Source organism: Takifugu flavidus, chromosome 18, assembly GCF_003711565.1.
Source record: "Takifugu flavidus isolate HTHZ2018 chromosome 18, ASM371156v2, whole genome shotgun sequence".
Taxonomy (NCBI): Eukaryota; Metazoa; Chordata; class Actinopteri; order Tetraodontiformes; family Tetraodontidae; genus Takifugu; species Takifugu flavidus.
The window spans coordinates 2,594,006-2,608,977 of record NC_079537.1 but is presented as its reverse complement, the minus strand read 5'-3'; the positions used below and the strand labels follow the sequence as shown (position 1 = coordinate 2,608,977).

The following is a 14,972-nucleotide window of genomic DNA, read 5'->3' as shown; positions in this document are numbered from 1 at the left end:
GGGTGAATGCACACTAAAGAAAAGGAACAAACTACTCCACTGTTTAAAAACAGCTCATTTACTATTCATTTAACAGTGACCTGTAGCTGCCAAACTCAAGCTGGATCCACACGGGTTATTCACTATGTCTTCGTGTAAGAGTGCATATACCTCGGTCTGTATGTTGGGAACTGATCCTGTGTTGCCATTGGCAATAGCAGAATTACTACTATTGGGACTGCTGGGACCTGAACCTGGAGCGCTACTGCAGAGAGAGGAAACTGGTCGAGAGACAGAGAGTGAGAGGAATTATTCAACAAATCGGGTATAAATATTAATGGTTTATTAAACATATTCTCTCCACTGAGTTGTTCTGTGTGTGTGTTCACCTGATATCTCTATCGCTCGCTTTTTGAAGGTGCTGATTACAGTTCCGTCCTTCCTGCGAAGCAGCGGAGAACTCCGCCTCTCAGCCACCTTCTGCTTCAACCGTGAACGTACCTTCAAGTTTGGCTCAGAAACTGAGCGAGGGACATTCAAAGAGAGCGAGAGTGAGCACTTCACAAAGCGTAGGAAGGAAATTTCCGGAAATATTTATTCACTCGTGCAGCACACTAATGTTGCCTAAACTGATTAGAACTGGTGTTCCATTTTTGGAGTATATTTAGAAAATACAGTAGATCTCAAGAAAGAAGCAACTATTACTCTGATGTCATATTAAGGTATTTTGCTGTAATCACTTTCTTTGTTTCAGTGCTAAATTCAGTGATGGTTTGGCAGAGTTTCACTGGGACATTTAAGGTTCCTGGTGATTTGCCAAGCAGAGACTATCAGGGCAGAGAGAGAAGCTCAGGCTGACTGGTAATCCTACATTACATTTTGGCTGGCTGCACATGTCGGCAGGCTGGTGCGTTTGCTGGATGAGCAGCTACAGCAGATGCATTTTAAGGCAGCTTTGGTCAATAAGGTCAGGGTTAAGGACAAATAGAAAAAGAGGCTTTCAGATTTTTAATGAATTATGCGGCGTATTCCTTGACATAGATTAAATATGACGGTATTATGTAAATTGGCCTAAAGGCAGTTTAAGTTGTAGTCCAGTTAAAGCAGACTAATTGATGGGATGTTTAAAGTCTTTAATGTGTCAGGAAACAGCAATTACACTACTTGTACAATAGTATAATGAGCTAAAAAGCTAATGAAGTCTCCCAGAAACACTTTCTTTACCAGGCAAATTTTAAATAGTAACTTATAGCCTCTCAGATTTACTAAAGGCAAAATGTCAGTTATCTACACCAGAAGCCAGGCAACATAAACACAAACACCTTAAAATGACAAATGTACTTCAAGTGATGGAACACATTTGGCATTGTGTATTGAGGGGTTCATCAATGATCCGCATGCACACATTAGGATTTCATCATGGAGAAGAAGCACCAGTAAACACATCTATGCACACTAATTCTGAATTTGTTCTATTGCCAATGCTGCATTTGCATTTGTGAATATGTGTGTATGTTTGCTTATGTGTGTGGGTGCTAGTGTGTTTGTGAGAGAGAGAGAGAGCAAGAGAGAGAGAGGTTTATTCTTCCTCTTCTGTGATGAGTCAGAATCAGACTGACTCACATTTATTAATGCACCACACTCCACCTCTGCATTAGTCCTCAGAAGCATAGCAAAGGAGAGAACACACAAACACAGCTGTGGCCTTGGTTTGTCTCCTCTACCTGTTTTACGGAGTGGGAAGTCATCTTTGCCTTCATAGTTTCCCAGTAAAGGGGGAAGCTTGTAGGAGGGAGGGGTTCCTGGGGTGTTACTCTGTGGAGGAGAGCACTGCTCCAGGGAGGTGTGCTGGGCTCCCCTGTGCACACAGACACAGACACACATGCATGCATTGAGAAAATGTTTCTAGATGATGAGCCTGACCAGAAGAATTCATTTGTTTCAAGCTACAGAATTACTGCGATTCAATTATTTAACTGTATATCATATTTATATCACTTGTGAGTAAAGTTCAGGTTCATTTATTATAAAATGATGACTGGATCATCTCGTGATACAGGATGAAATTTTAAATCAAACATGCTAACATTTACTTCTCAGGGCATACAATATTAGAAGCCCAAAGCTCCTGCCACAGCTAAAGCAGAACTGTTCAACGTCCTTGTCCATTTTAGAAGGCTGCACAGAATGCTGCATCACTCACATCAACAGTTTCATCTCATCTTTTTTTCTTTTTCTGATAGACTTGAAAACAGTTCACCAAGACAGTTTAGGTAACTAAATAGAGCGGCACATGGCCAACTGTAGTTTAGAGGTGTATTTCTTCTGCATACTAACTAGCTAGGTTTGAAGCACCCTTGATTAGAACTCAAAAAATAACATAAATATAACACAAACTGTGTTACGGGAGCGTCACAAATGTGAGGGAATGAGGTGTAAGACTATATACATTGATTTGGCTGGTTAATCCAGGGACAACTTGAGTTTTCTGTGATCCTCACCAGCTCTTTGTGGAGAAGGAATGGTTCAGTCCACTGAAGCTCGGCTCTTTCTTATTGAGAAGGAACTCCTGTAGCTTCAGCTTCACCTCTGTGCTGGCAATGGCACCTTTTAAAAACCATTAAAAAAGTGTGGTCAGGAAGATTCCCTTTCTTTCTTTAATCACCATATTAAAATAGGTGATGTGTTGCTGTGTTAGTATATATAAAATGTGATGAGTGTAAGGTCAAACCTCTTCTAAAAGAAACCAATTCTGACTTAAAACTATCGAACCATCTCTTGTAAACCTGTTTTTAACCAGTGTGTTAGGATTTGGACAGGTCGCCATCAGGAAAATCCTTTTTTTTATTTTATGTATTGAATGAAAAATTGAATCCATGCTTAAAATGCATGAAAAAAAGGAGTGAGAGGTCATGTTTTGCATGTTGTTCCATCCGAGTCTTAGAGCAATGTGTCTGACAGCTGTTGAGATTAACTGCTATAATTTTAGCTGCTCATCAGTTCAAAATACACATTATTGGTCCTGCTGGAAAGAGCAGTCTTCCCTGGAAAGGTTCTTAACTGTTTGTCTGCATATGTTGCAAGGTTCCTTAGAGTATGGCTACAGGAAGAGATCAGATATGGATTTTTAATGTTCCTATTATACTCAAAGATAAAAAAAGAACAATATGTGTGGCATCTGGAAAACCTACTCTCTTTGCCTTTCTCCTTATTCCTCAGCAGCAGCAGCTGTTGTTCCAGTCGATGCTTCTCCTGCTCCTCGTGTCTTTGTTGCTCCAGCTTCCTCTTCTGTTCCAGCTCTTGTTGCCGCTTCGCTGCCAGCAGTTCCTGTTGTTGCTTATACACACATAAACATGGACAATACAATGATGAGAAATAGAAAACGGTTAACCATCATGGCCAAATGCTAAAAAGGCTAAGTGGTCAGCAGCAGGTTGAAAGGCAAGCTAGCTTTCTTGCTACCTTCAGGTGTTCCTGCAGCTGGACCTCGTGTTGTCTTGTGAGCACTTCGTGTTTTTTCTGGAACTCTGCAAACAACATCTGTTTCTGGAGCTCCTGCTGTTGTTTGAGGAGTACAAGTTCTTGCTGCAGCTGTTGTTCTCTCATGGCTGTGTCCACCACTGCCACACCCCCTGAAAGGGATCCAACCCTGGGATCTGTCCGCAGATCCACTGGACCACCTCCTCCACCTCCAGCACTTTCTCCTGGGCCTCCATCAATAAATAAGAAGGTAAGTGGTTATTCATTTAAAAGTACCTGTGTGTTGCGTGACTTTGTGTTGGGTTATTTTGTTCAAGTATTAAATATGTTGTTTTAATCACTGATATTCAATTTTGTATATTTGAATCAGGACAAAAATAGCATCAGACTACCAGACCATTACACTGAAATAACATGTCTCAGTAGTTGAATCCCAAAGTGAGTATCCCAAAGTGTTAAAACACCAGCTTTTTTAAAGTCCTCTGTAACCTTTTCAAGTAATCCAAGACTCATAGAGATGAGAACAATCAATCATTGCCCCTGTCACAGTGAATATATGAATAAATTAACGGACAAATTTTGGCTCCTTCAGTCACATTTATGACCTAAGGAGCCCCTACAAATTAGTGCAACATTAAATTGGGAATTAAAACTGAATGGCACACACCAACATCTGTCTCACATCTTAGAGGACACATGGGGGGTAATCATAACAGACATTCCTTCACCCTCTCAGCTAGTCTAATGCTGCATCTTTAGGGGGTATTCAACCTCTTAAATCTATGCTCTTTCTGACAGAGGACAGTCATGGTCAAGGACTCACCACCCTCTCCACCTCCTCCCCTCTGATCACCGGCGGATCCTACTGGACTCTGCATGCCTGATGAGAGGCTGCTCTTCACCTCCAAAACTGTAGGACAGCGGAAAAAGCAGGAGAAAGAAGAGTGGCACGTTGTTTATTATTTAACTATCCTACATCATTTGTTACTGCCCACACATACTCATTTGATTTAACGGTGCATCAAGAGTAAAAACAACTTGCCAGCTTTAAATAACCACACACATTCTGGAGCAATACCCCAACAGCAAACAGCACCGATTCAGAATTAGACTAGCGTTACCCTAGCAATCCTGCTCTATATTCAGCTTGGCTAGGCTAAAGGACATGGTGGGACGTTAACATGTGCTACACATACTATCAGAGACAAATGACGAGAGGAGCATGTTATTTATAGCAGTATGGCAGACACAGTGCAAAGAGGACTGCAGGTTGTATTACAGAAACAAGTGTAATTGGAAACATAAAACTGTCGGTGAATGCGTTCACCGGATTGTACTGATCTGGATCTGTAGGCTCTACCATGGCTAATCACCTCCACTGATTAATATCGATTTCCCGCTTCAGGAGCTTCAAGTGGTTTAAGCTGGCAAGGGCTCATGTTCATGATTCCTCATCTCTAATTTGTCAACACCTTTAAGGCTTCAAGCTATATGGCAGGCAGACCTGGATATTGGTTATGTAATTACCCAAGCAGTAGCATTATTGTGATATCAATAAAGCAATTCATTTATTAGCTAGCAAATCACAGGAAGCATTCACTTGTGTAAAATGTCACTAAAGAATTGATATCAATCACACACACACACACCATGAGAGCCTGGATTTATGATCAAACATACAGGAATAAAAATAAAGGTTTCAGAAACTCAAACAGAAGCAACAACTGGCCAGAGAAAATGTAAGAAAATAATGCTACTTGCTACTAAGAAGGTATTCTGATTCCTTTTAAGAGTTGTCAGTGTTCAAGATCAATGTCACAATGCTGAGATTTGAAGCTAAGCTATCAGCTTAGCTTCTAAAATCAGCTTACTGTTCACTCGTGTGTGTGTGTAAATGTGACATTAATAAAGAGAGCCACCAACTTGTATGCTTGTGCACCTAAACTATGACATTGACCCTAATGCACCATGCACCCGTTCTTTTGACCTCAGCTGACCCACTGCTATTTGAGCAGGCTACTTCCTGGAAGATTCCACACATTGCAGCGTCAGTATATTCACCGTTTGGTGGCCAAGGCGGAAATTCAATTAGGGCTTACCGACGTACTCTGTAGTCTGACCTGTACCAACTTCCGTGCATGTCCTGCTGATTGGTCGCCTAGAGTTCTTTGGCGCACACGATCAGTAAACCAATCAAACACCAACATTGATAATCGGGCCAAGCCAATTAGCTCCATCTTAAATGGATTAAGATGAGACAAAACGAAAGAGTCCTTTATTTTAGTTGTCAGTTCTTCGGCTGCAGTCGTTTGACCCTTTCTTGTTTAGATGTGACATTGTAAACCTCAGCGTTATCACGTATTTCAGACTAAATATTGTGTCAATCAGAGATTAGTTTTAGTAAAAACTGAGAAGCAGTTGAATTATAAAGTTGGTGATTTGTGACCGTTCATGCCCTAAAAAAATGGCCATACACACTCTGAGTGCATGCACGTTCATATGTGTGTGTGTGTGGCCATCTAAATTACCTAAACAAATATTCTGGCATTTCACTGTGACGCACGTGTCTCCCCTTCCACTACAACACACACACTGTCCCTGTGTGTGTGTATATGTGAGAGACTGCTCTGTGAGTGTGTATACAACAGTCCACTTGGCAAGAGAGCAGCATTCCACAGCAGCCGGCGTCTGACGTCAAAGCCCTAGACATTTATAGTCTGGTAAACACGCACACACAGACACACAAACATACAGTCTGACAAAGAGGCAACATTTTAGTCAATCAGAGAGACAGAAGAATTTAAAAAAAGAAAGACTTTGCAGTGTCTCTGCTAAGAATTCAAAAACGATACAATATATACAAATTTGTGCTAGAGGCATGCAAAAGAGGAAGTGTAGGGTCACATTTGACACTTGCACTAGTGAGTGAGGCCGGGGAAGTTACCCATGTGCCATTAAAAGTAATGGGGGGGGGGGGGGTCTGTCTCTTTTTATTGTCAGATCAGACTGTACAGGTCAAATTGTACAGGTCTTGTCTGTAAGATTTCATGTAGTGTGCTCTCTGCAGGCTCTTGGCTGTGGACATAAAAAGCTCTGCAATACAACGAAATAAGGAGCCTTAACCTAGCAGTGATTAGCTTAATTAGCAATGTATTAGCTCATTTAGTGAGGGCTTGAAAGTAAGCAAGGACCTTTGCTGCCTGCAGCACCACTGAGGCTGAAAGGAAACGTCGAGAATGCATTTCCTAATAAAGTAGCATGAATTCACAGGGGTTAAGGTGTTTTGGTTTTGATTGATCCTACTTGGATTTTAAAATTCCCCACTATTTTAAAAGAAAGACATGGCTTGGATAGAATTCAGGCAAGTGACAGCTGATTACTACTCATGGGTCACCTGATCAACAGGTTTAGATGGAGAGAGGTTCAATAAGGCCCGTACCCAGGAAATAAACTCAGGTTTGTTGCTGTAGCACAAGGCTTAAAACCAAAGTTGTCTTGCAATCCCAATATTCCTCTTTTTTATTCCTCTCCACTCCCGGACTTGTGCCTGTGTGCTAAAAAGAGGCAGTGACATCAGTGCAGCAAAAAAGCTGGAGAGAGGAAGAACGAGGAGCAACAATGAGAGAGGGAGGTAAATTTAGTATAATGGCTGTGTACTTCAGTCAAATTAGAAGCTTATGGAGATAGAAGAGTCACATGTGTAGTGTTGCTATAGAGACTGAGGGTGGGCCAGAAATATTATGGGTTGGCAGACTGTAGGTCATCTTCAGCAGAGGCTGGCTGTTGTTACATTGAGCATTATGTCTTTGGTAGCGCCTGGTTCAGACAGTCAGAGAGTGCGCATGTTTTTAAAGCTACATTATCAATCTGTTTTTAATTAAGCTCAGTGCAAGAAAAAAAAAGACAAATTATGCAATTTTCATCCCGTTGCTTTGTCTTCGGGTTTATTTAACGCACCAGTCAACCTGGATACCATCAAAAAACAATAAGGGTGAAACATTTACTTCTTAAGTTAGATTAAAACAAAATTAATGCTAAGACACGTTAATGTTGTGAAGGCAACTATCACATGAATGCAATATAGAGCAGAAATATGTAGATCACAAGTGCTGTTTGCATCTTAAACTCAATGTTTTGTAGTCATGCATTGGTATTATAAAAGAAAAATCCACATCCAGTTAGAAACAGGAATGTGATCAATAGTGTTACAGAGTAAACACCAGAGCTCATGGCAACGTCAATATAAATGTGTGTAAGGGAGCTAAGCTCAGGCACGTAAACACATATATACACTGACCTGTGTTGCCCAGTGAGCCAACACTGTAATGGCAGCCGAAAAGAAGATTAGAGTGAATTTGCATTATGTTTGTATCAGTAACAACCTCCTGGAATCGATCCACAACCCAAATCTAAGTCTGCTCACCTCGCTTTGGCAGGCTGGACCACACACACACACACACACGCACGCACACGCACACACACACACACACACACACCAGCTTTTTCAACCAATGTGTTGCGAACCTGCACAATCTTTTAGATTTTGCTATTTTTGCATTGCATCACCCTGCCCTGAGCAACGCTTGGCAAAAACTTCAAACCATTTTGTCCTACACAGTTGCAGGTTCTCATACATATACGCAAGCAATGTTTCGGACTTTTTTTGACATAGAAGGGAATAGTCGGGAATATCAAGACCTGTTCCAGCGCTCAACTAGTAGACGGACCACAATAACTTCCTCTTGCTGCCACCTGTCTATTGCACCTTGCACAGTATCTGTGCCCGGATTTGCCTACACAAGGACGTGTGAATCACAGTTTAAAGAGCTGCTATCGAAACCTTCTGTACATTATGCTTAACAAAAATGACGCAAAATACACACGCAAGCTATTTTCACATTTTCCAAAGAAAACAAAATAGCATTTAGCTTTGAATCCGCGTGTTCACCGCGATGGATCAGCGACCCTCCACTACACAGCAGCTCCTTCATCCCTCTCCCCACCTCCCCTAATGCGGATGACTCACCGGCAGTGGGCATGGCAGCACCGGAGCCCCTGTTGCTGCTCAGGAGCTCCAGAGGCTGGTGGTTGCTGTCTGTGCTGGTAGAAGAAAAACAGGACTCAGTCTCATAGATGGTCTGCAGCATGGTGCACAATCCTGACACCGTGGGATGTAACAGCATGCCAAAACAAGGAACTCTGCTCTATTTTGTCACAGAAACATCAGTCCGTTCTTTTGAGATACAGGCATGATTTTTGGTTAGGATTCAAGTTGCCGAGGCTCCAGAGGGAAAGGACCATTCAAAGAGCTGAAATGGAAACTTTGAAGTGTTCTTACGAATACCTTTAAAATGTCCAAAATATTCCATCAAAAATGCCAGTGCCTGAAATCAGAACGCTCCTTTTGCTTTTGTTTTGTATCCCATCGAGATGGTGAGGGTTTTCCGGGTTTTTTGGGGGGCTACCAAGTACTTCTTCCCTCTTCCCTGTTGGGCTCAAGGCATCACTCAAAAAAGAAGAGTCAAACTGAGCTGAGGAACGACGCAAAACAATACTCAGGTCACCAGACAGAGTCCAGATCCCTACACAGCACTTTGATAAAAGAGCAGTGGCAGCTTTGTTGCAGGTGAAAGAAAAAAGTTCCCTCCAGTGTCCGGAAGCCTTTCACAGTAATCACTAAAATAAATCAGGCAACTACACCCGAGTCCAGAGAGGAATCAATGAAATGTCATGGCTGCTTCCAGCCTCCCAACCCGGGCAGACCCACAACCAGAGAAGTGATGAAAGAAATCGCTGCTGCAGCCTCTTCACCGCGTCCTGCAGAGATCCCACAAAAATATAGGCAATAACGAGGAGAAGCTGAATTCCCCTGCTTGCATGCATCAAAGGGTCCTCACGCTGTTCTCCTCCTGGACGACGAGAGGGAGAGGAGAGGAGGAGGAGGAGGAGGAGGAGGAAGAGAAGGAGGCGGAGAGACGAGGACATAAATAGCTTAGGGAGAGCACTCCCCGAGGTTCCATGCTTCCAAAATTAGAACGAAGCGCTTAGAGAAACACAGAAAGAGGGGAATGAAAGGAGGGGGCACACGGGTAAGAGCAGCGCGATAAAAATGAATTGTAAAGAGAAAAATCAAGTTCAAATTTTCCCAGAACCAAGAGAGAAAGCAAGTGCTGTTTTCAGCACATAGAGTGGGCAGCGAGCAGAGACCAGAAACAGCTGCTGGTCAGATGGCCAACAGACACTGGCTGAAAGCGTGTGTGTGTGTGTGTGTGTGTGTGTGTGTGTGTTGGAAGCATTTTGAGCCACTGAATGAACGCTGAAGAGGGCGTGCGAGAGAGAGAGAGGGTGAACACATTCACTTGGTGGGAAGGAAGTTAAACGGATGGAGCGAAAGTCAACACGAGCTTCAGTTTCAAAGAGAGCAGACTTTCCAGCGGCTATCCCTCCGTTTATTGCTGTGTGTCTCTGGTGCTGCTGATTTCTCCTTTTGTTGAGATTAAAGAAGAGGAAGGGGAAAGGAAAGAGGAGATGAGAACAATTTATAACGCGGACGATGGGGGGAGGTTGACGGAGGGAATAGAGCTGAAAATAGCCTGCCAAAGAGGAGGAGTTAGAGATAAAAATAGACAGAGGGAGCAGTAAGCTTAAAGCTCTCAGGGTAAGGTGGAGGGGGGTGGTTGTGTGTGTGAAGGGAGGGGGAGACGCTCAGCACTGTCATGTTTCTGCATGGCGCTGCCCCGAGATCTCCCGTCAATCAAACCTACGGTAAGATAAAAAAAAGTTTTGCTCTAGTTTTGGGGTGTGACGCTCTTCTGTTTAGAAGGGACAATTCACGGTGACATAACTCGCCTGTGTGCTGTTGTGGCATCACTGGATCCGTCACCGGTGGGAAGTTATTCCAGAAAATTGAGTCAACTCGGTGAGCCACAAAGGTTTATCCTTGGAAAATCTCTGATGTACACACAAAGCAGCATGTTTTTCCATTAACACTGTGTCGAGAAATTAAAAGCCAACCCATTATAAAATGATTTATTTATCACGAAGGGATTGGATGGAATTATGGCTTATCAAAGATTTAAAATTAAACTTTGTCTTTGTTTTGCTGAGAACTCTGTATGGAGAGAACTGCCAAGAGACTGATCCTTTCCCAAAAAACATAGTGGTTGTTAAGGAATACATGTATTTTATAAAATAATCTAACATATTCAATAGAGAGGAACACTTTAGGACACTTTAGGAAATGCCGTTGTATTATTATATATTATCAAAATATGCAGAGAGGGTTGTTGTTAGGGGCTTGTTGTGTAAAAAAATCTGAGCCAGCAGTTTAACATAAAGTGTTTTTCATGCAACTTCAATGTGTTTGTCACAACTGCAAAATGTCACAGAGAATCCCAGGGAAAACACTCTAGATCCAAAAAGCCGCACTGCTCACTTCTATCACTTTGCTGTCAGTGTGGATATTATTAATTGAAACCGCTGGCTGCTATTTATAGCTCTTGTTTGTTCCATTCAGCAGCTAAGTCCTAAGTGATGCTGCACTTTAAAAAGTGGTTTCCAGTGTTCTAACTGAAAGCAATGGGATGTTGCTGACTTCTAAAGAAAAAGCAACCGAGGATCAGGATGAATGGGGTTTTATTGCACCAATTCTAATACATATTTATAAATATAATGTGGCTACAGATCTATATTTTCAATACATGCTCTGTTGTATTGCTGTGGCTCCTCTGTGGTGATTAATGCAGTGAATGAATCATTTTCAGAAAAGATGGAATTTCATTGAGTCAGTTTATCATTCAGCCCACGTCTCCACATCACCTCCATTCCCATCATCATCCAAACCTTCTGTGTAAACAGCTCCGTGTCCTCAGACAGATTTACGGCCGTCTCCGCATTAATCACAAGCAGACAGAATAAATACATGAAAAGGGGAAAAGTAAACACCAGGAACTAATAGGAAAGCTCCTGTATTGTTTTGCATCAAGTCAAGCTGCAGCCATGTTCTGTCTGCTCTGGTAAGATTATTTATTTAAGACTTGTTCTGTTTCCTTCCATCCTCATTTCTAATCTCTCTGGCAGACAAAGAGAGACGCAACTGACCAAGAAACATGTCTGACATCTTAATGGTTTCAACTGTTAAAGGTAGGTGTGTGTGTGTGTGTGTGTGTGTGTGTTGTGTGTGTGTGTGTGTGTGTGTGTGTGTGTGTGTGTGTGTGTGTGTGTGTGTGTGTGCACTGCAGTAGCTCAGTGAATGACTCATCTCTGCATTTCTATTTGAGGCACATCAACCCCTGGAGTCACGCTGCTGTATGTCTGTGTGTGGTGTGTATGTGTCTGTACTATATCTGTATCCATGACAACGAGATCAACTGATCAGCAAATCCAAGACAAATGTCTCCCAATATTCCCAGGAGTCCTATTCTCGACTACAGCATATGCCTGCGGTATTATGTATAATGCTGAAAATTAATGATTGCACATGCAAGATTGTATCTTTTTTAAATGTATTCAGTAACTGCATCTCACGCTCTTCCAATAATTATGGCCTCCTGACCTTTTCTCACGTACCCCAAAAAATTCCCCAAAAAAATTACGCCTAGCTTTTGTCGGAAATTATTTCACCAAGTTATATCCAACAGTCCCCTCCAACAGAAATAGCCAGTTTTAATTGTCTTCTTAGCTGATTTCCAAAGTGCTCTAAATCATTGTGAAACCCCGATTGCAGCAACGAACCCTCGACTATTGACGCTGAACAGGCTCACGTGAACAACGCACATTAATGTAGAAAAAGGACCAAGACACATTAGAATAAATGGAACTACACTGTTGGACTTGTCAGCTAACCAGACTTCAAACCTCTTTCCTGGTCCACTTGGATTTAATTCATTTTCATAAAAGAAAGGTGAAGAGTATATTTTATGTTTGACACATTCTAATACAGAAATCAAAGCACATCAAAGCGGACTTTTGCAACGAATATAACCCACTGGAGAAATTTCAGTCTAACCTATATTGTTCGGTTGGTAAATTCACTTTGCAACAGACCATGCAAATGAGATAATCCACCTCACCACTTGGATTAAATAGAAAAGACGAACCTGGTGCTGCATTATTCAATCAGCCACTTACAAAGAAATACATATACATGTCCACCTTCAAGCCATTCGGTGTCTGTACACTAGAATGACAATTTTGCAATGAACCAGTATGAGCCACTCGCCACTCCAGTCACACCAGTACTGAGCAGAGCAGCTTTCTTACAGGGAGAGAAGAACGCGTGTGCTTACCTGACATGTGAGATGAATTCATGATGGCTGATTCTGGACCTGTGACCCGCAACCCTTCCACCGTGTGTCTACTTGTGCTAAAGTGGGTCGTCGATATCAGCCATGTGTCAGAGGACGGAGGGGCGATGCACAGCTTCTGCTCTCTGCGAAAGAAAAATGGAGGGGAGCTCAAATCTGTTTTTAGAGACAGACTATATTTTAAGACACTGGGTGAGAATGGAAATGCGGGAAATTGATGTCATTGGAAATTAAGAGTTAGTTAGACTCCAGCACCTCCTGGATAATCTTCTGCTGACCACATTAGAAATTCCTCATCTTAAAAGCATTTCCTCTATAAAAGCAAAAACTGAAACATACAGCTTGTAATTCATGCCCGAGCATGCAAGAACCAAAAAGAGTTGCAGCTCTTCAGTATTAAAATGTTGAAATGATTTTTATTACAGAACAAAGGGAATGATGTTGTCATCAGATGTTTGACTCCAACATTGAACGATAAATTGAATATACCCCATTGTCCTTGTTTCTGTTAGAACTGTCTTACTTTGAAGTATTTCTCAATACAGTGAGTTTGTAAACTTTTATCTTAGACTTGATTTATGCCACAAGGCCAACATAGAAAGTCTATAAGGAAGAAGTAACAAAAACAAGCAGAAATCAGCTTGTGTCTTTTTCATCAAAGAAAATGTATATAATATAGCATCTACGCTAGAGTACACATCCGTTTTTGGAATTTATATGTGACAAATTATTATGCCATACTATTCTATGTTGTTGATGGATATCAAATACAACATGTATAATTTTTATATGTACAACATTTTTACACAATTTAAACAAAAATGTATTTATTCACTAATGTCTTTTCTCTCTCTCTCCCTGGGATAGTTTTAAATGGCTTAATGCCTTTTCTTTCTAATGCCCTGGATATAATAATATATACCAATGTACAACCTCAGTAATCTTTCCAAAGCTGTGAATGAATCCTACATGTGTGACGTGACCAACAAGATCCCGCACGGTCGCTGCATGACCCTGGTTGTCTGCTGCCACCTGCTGGTCTCATGCAGAGTCAAATTTTGTCCAAGTCGAGAGAACTTTTTAAGATAACGCTATGAAAACTAAGTTTATCCTACATGTGCCGTACCTTGAAAGTGTGGAAATGTGGGAAAATCATCAACACTTTTCATAGACACACCATGCGCAGATGATGCACTTTATATTTAAAACTGACAACCAGTATATTCAGAATAACCAGAACCCTTGTACAAATAACGTTTCTATCTTGATTCTCAATTCACTTGTTAGCTAACGGTGGTGTCTGTTTTTGTCTAAACTGATATAACATGTGGCTCTTCTCCAATTCCAACAGGCAACACCTAAAAGAAGTCACAGGAAAGTGATGTCACACCAGTCACCAGGCTGGGTGCCGCGGTAACAGTGGCTGGGGCCAAGATAATGGGATGAAGCTGTATCTACCTGCATGTTTGCATGCGCCTGTGTGAGCGTGTGTGAGCGTGTGTGTGTGTGTGTATTACAGAGCTAACTATTTGTGACAGACTAACCTGCTGGCCAACTGCTCCATTAGCCCAATACAATACAACCAACGCACACACTCACAGAGAGACAGAAGGACAGACAGACAGAGAGAGAGATAGAGAGATACAGAGAGAGAGAGAGCGAGTGAGACAGAGAGGCAGAGAGAGAGAGAGACTTTCAATCTGCTTCCAATTTCTTCTCTTCCATCTCTCACTCTGCTGCCACCTCCTCCTCCTCTTCACACCGTCATTTCCTAAAATACTAGGCCCTTCCTTCTCTGGTGAAGAGCAGGAAGTGCTGCCATGGGAACCAGGGAGCTGGCTCCCGTGGTAACAGTTTACCTGAGCACCACTTCTCAAAAACCGAACAGTGAATGTGAGAATTCCATTTACAGCGACGGCTACTGACCCTCAATCCTTTTATCTGAGCAATGATTATCTGTTACTAATTATGACATGGTTCACTGATTAATGATAGCACGCCTGTTTTACATTCTATCTATATTTCTTTATATTTATTATTTAATCAACACAGGTCCCAATTGGATGGTTTCTTGATTTTGTGTCTTTCTGTAAGTCGCTTTGGGACAAAAGCATCTGCCAAATGATTAAAATGTGAAATGTAAATATACTGTTGCCTCTTTAGGCAGTCTGAATGTATTAAAGGGGAGGCCTGTTTCTCAACATTTAA

At 41.8% G+C, this 14,972-nt stretch overlaps 1 protein-coding gene and 2 long non-coding RNA genes across 8 annotated transcripts in view; 2 read left to right on the top strand and 1 right to left on the bottom strand.

The window, feature by feature from the left end:
* hdac5 (histone deacetylase 5) overlaps positions 1 to 12,886 on the bottom strand; it is a 27,348-nt gene extending 14,462 nt beyond the window's left edge. Inside the window, exons 1-9 of one of the 4 annotated variants that reach the window (XM_057014334.1) lie at positions 12,747 to 12,886; positions 8,486 to 8,559; positions 4,283 to 4,369; positions 3,442 to 3,689; positions 3,171 to 3,315; positions 2,481 to 2,586; positions 1,704 to 1,837; positions 369 to 500; positions 151 to 260 (exon numbers count right to left, since the gene is read on the bottom strand). In XM_057014334.1, coding sequence (XP_056870314.1) covers positions 151 to 260; positions 369 to 500; positions 1,704 to 1,837; positions 2,481 to 2,586; positions 3,171 to 3,315; positions 3,442 to 3,689; positions 4,283 to 4,369; positions 8,486 to 8,498 — 975 coding nt within the window. In that variant the 5' untranslated portion in view covers positions 8,499 to 8,559; positions 12,747 to 12,886. Of the gene's footprint in view, positions 1 to 150; positions 261 to 368; positions 501 to 1,703; positions 1,838 to 2,480; positions 2,587 to 3,170; positions 3,316 to 3,441; positions 3,690 to 4,282; positions 4,370 to 8,485; positions 9,634 to 12,746 lie in introns of those variants that run through there. The other 3 variants (XM_057014333.1, XM_057014332.1, XM_057014331.1) reach the window with 3 other exon arrangements.
* LOC130514648 (uncharacterized) lies at positions 3,578 to 5,387 on the top strand. The gene is made up of 2 exons (XR_008947036.1): positions 3,578 to 3,709; positions 4,258 to 5,387. It is a non-coding gene; the product is annotated as an uncharacterized LOC130514648 (long non-coding RNA).
* Positions 10,095 to 14,972, top strand: LOC130514647 (uncharacterized). 3 transcript variants are annotated; one of them, XR_008947035.1, is made up of 5 exons: positions 10,112 to 10,224; positions 10,280 to 10,378; positions 11,539 to 11,601; positions 12,723 to 12,956; positions 14,116 to 14,972. It is a non-coding gene; the product is annotated as an uncharacterized LOC130514647 (long non-coding RNA). The 3 variants fall into 3 exon arrangements; XR_008947033.1 differs by lacking the exon at positions 14,116 to 14,972 and having other exon boundaries at positions 12,723 to 13,257; XR_008947034.1 differs by lacking the exons at positions 10,280 to 10,378; positions 14,116 to 14,972 and having other exon boundaries at positions 10,095 to 10,224; positions 12,723 to 13,257.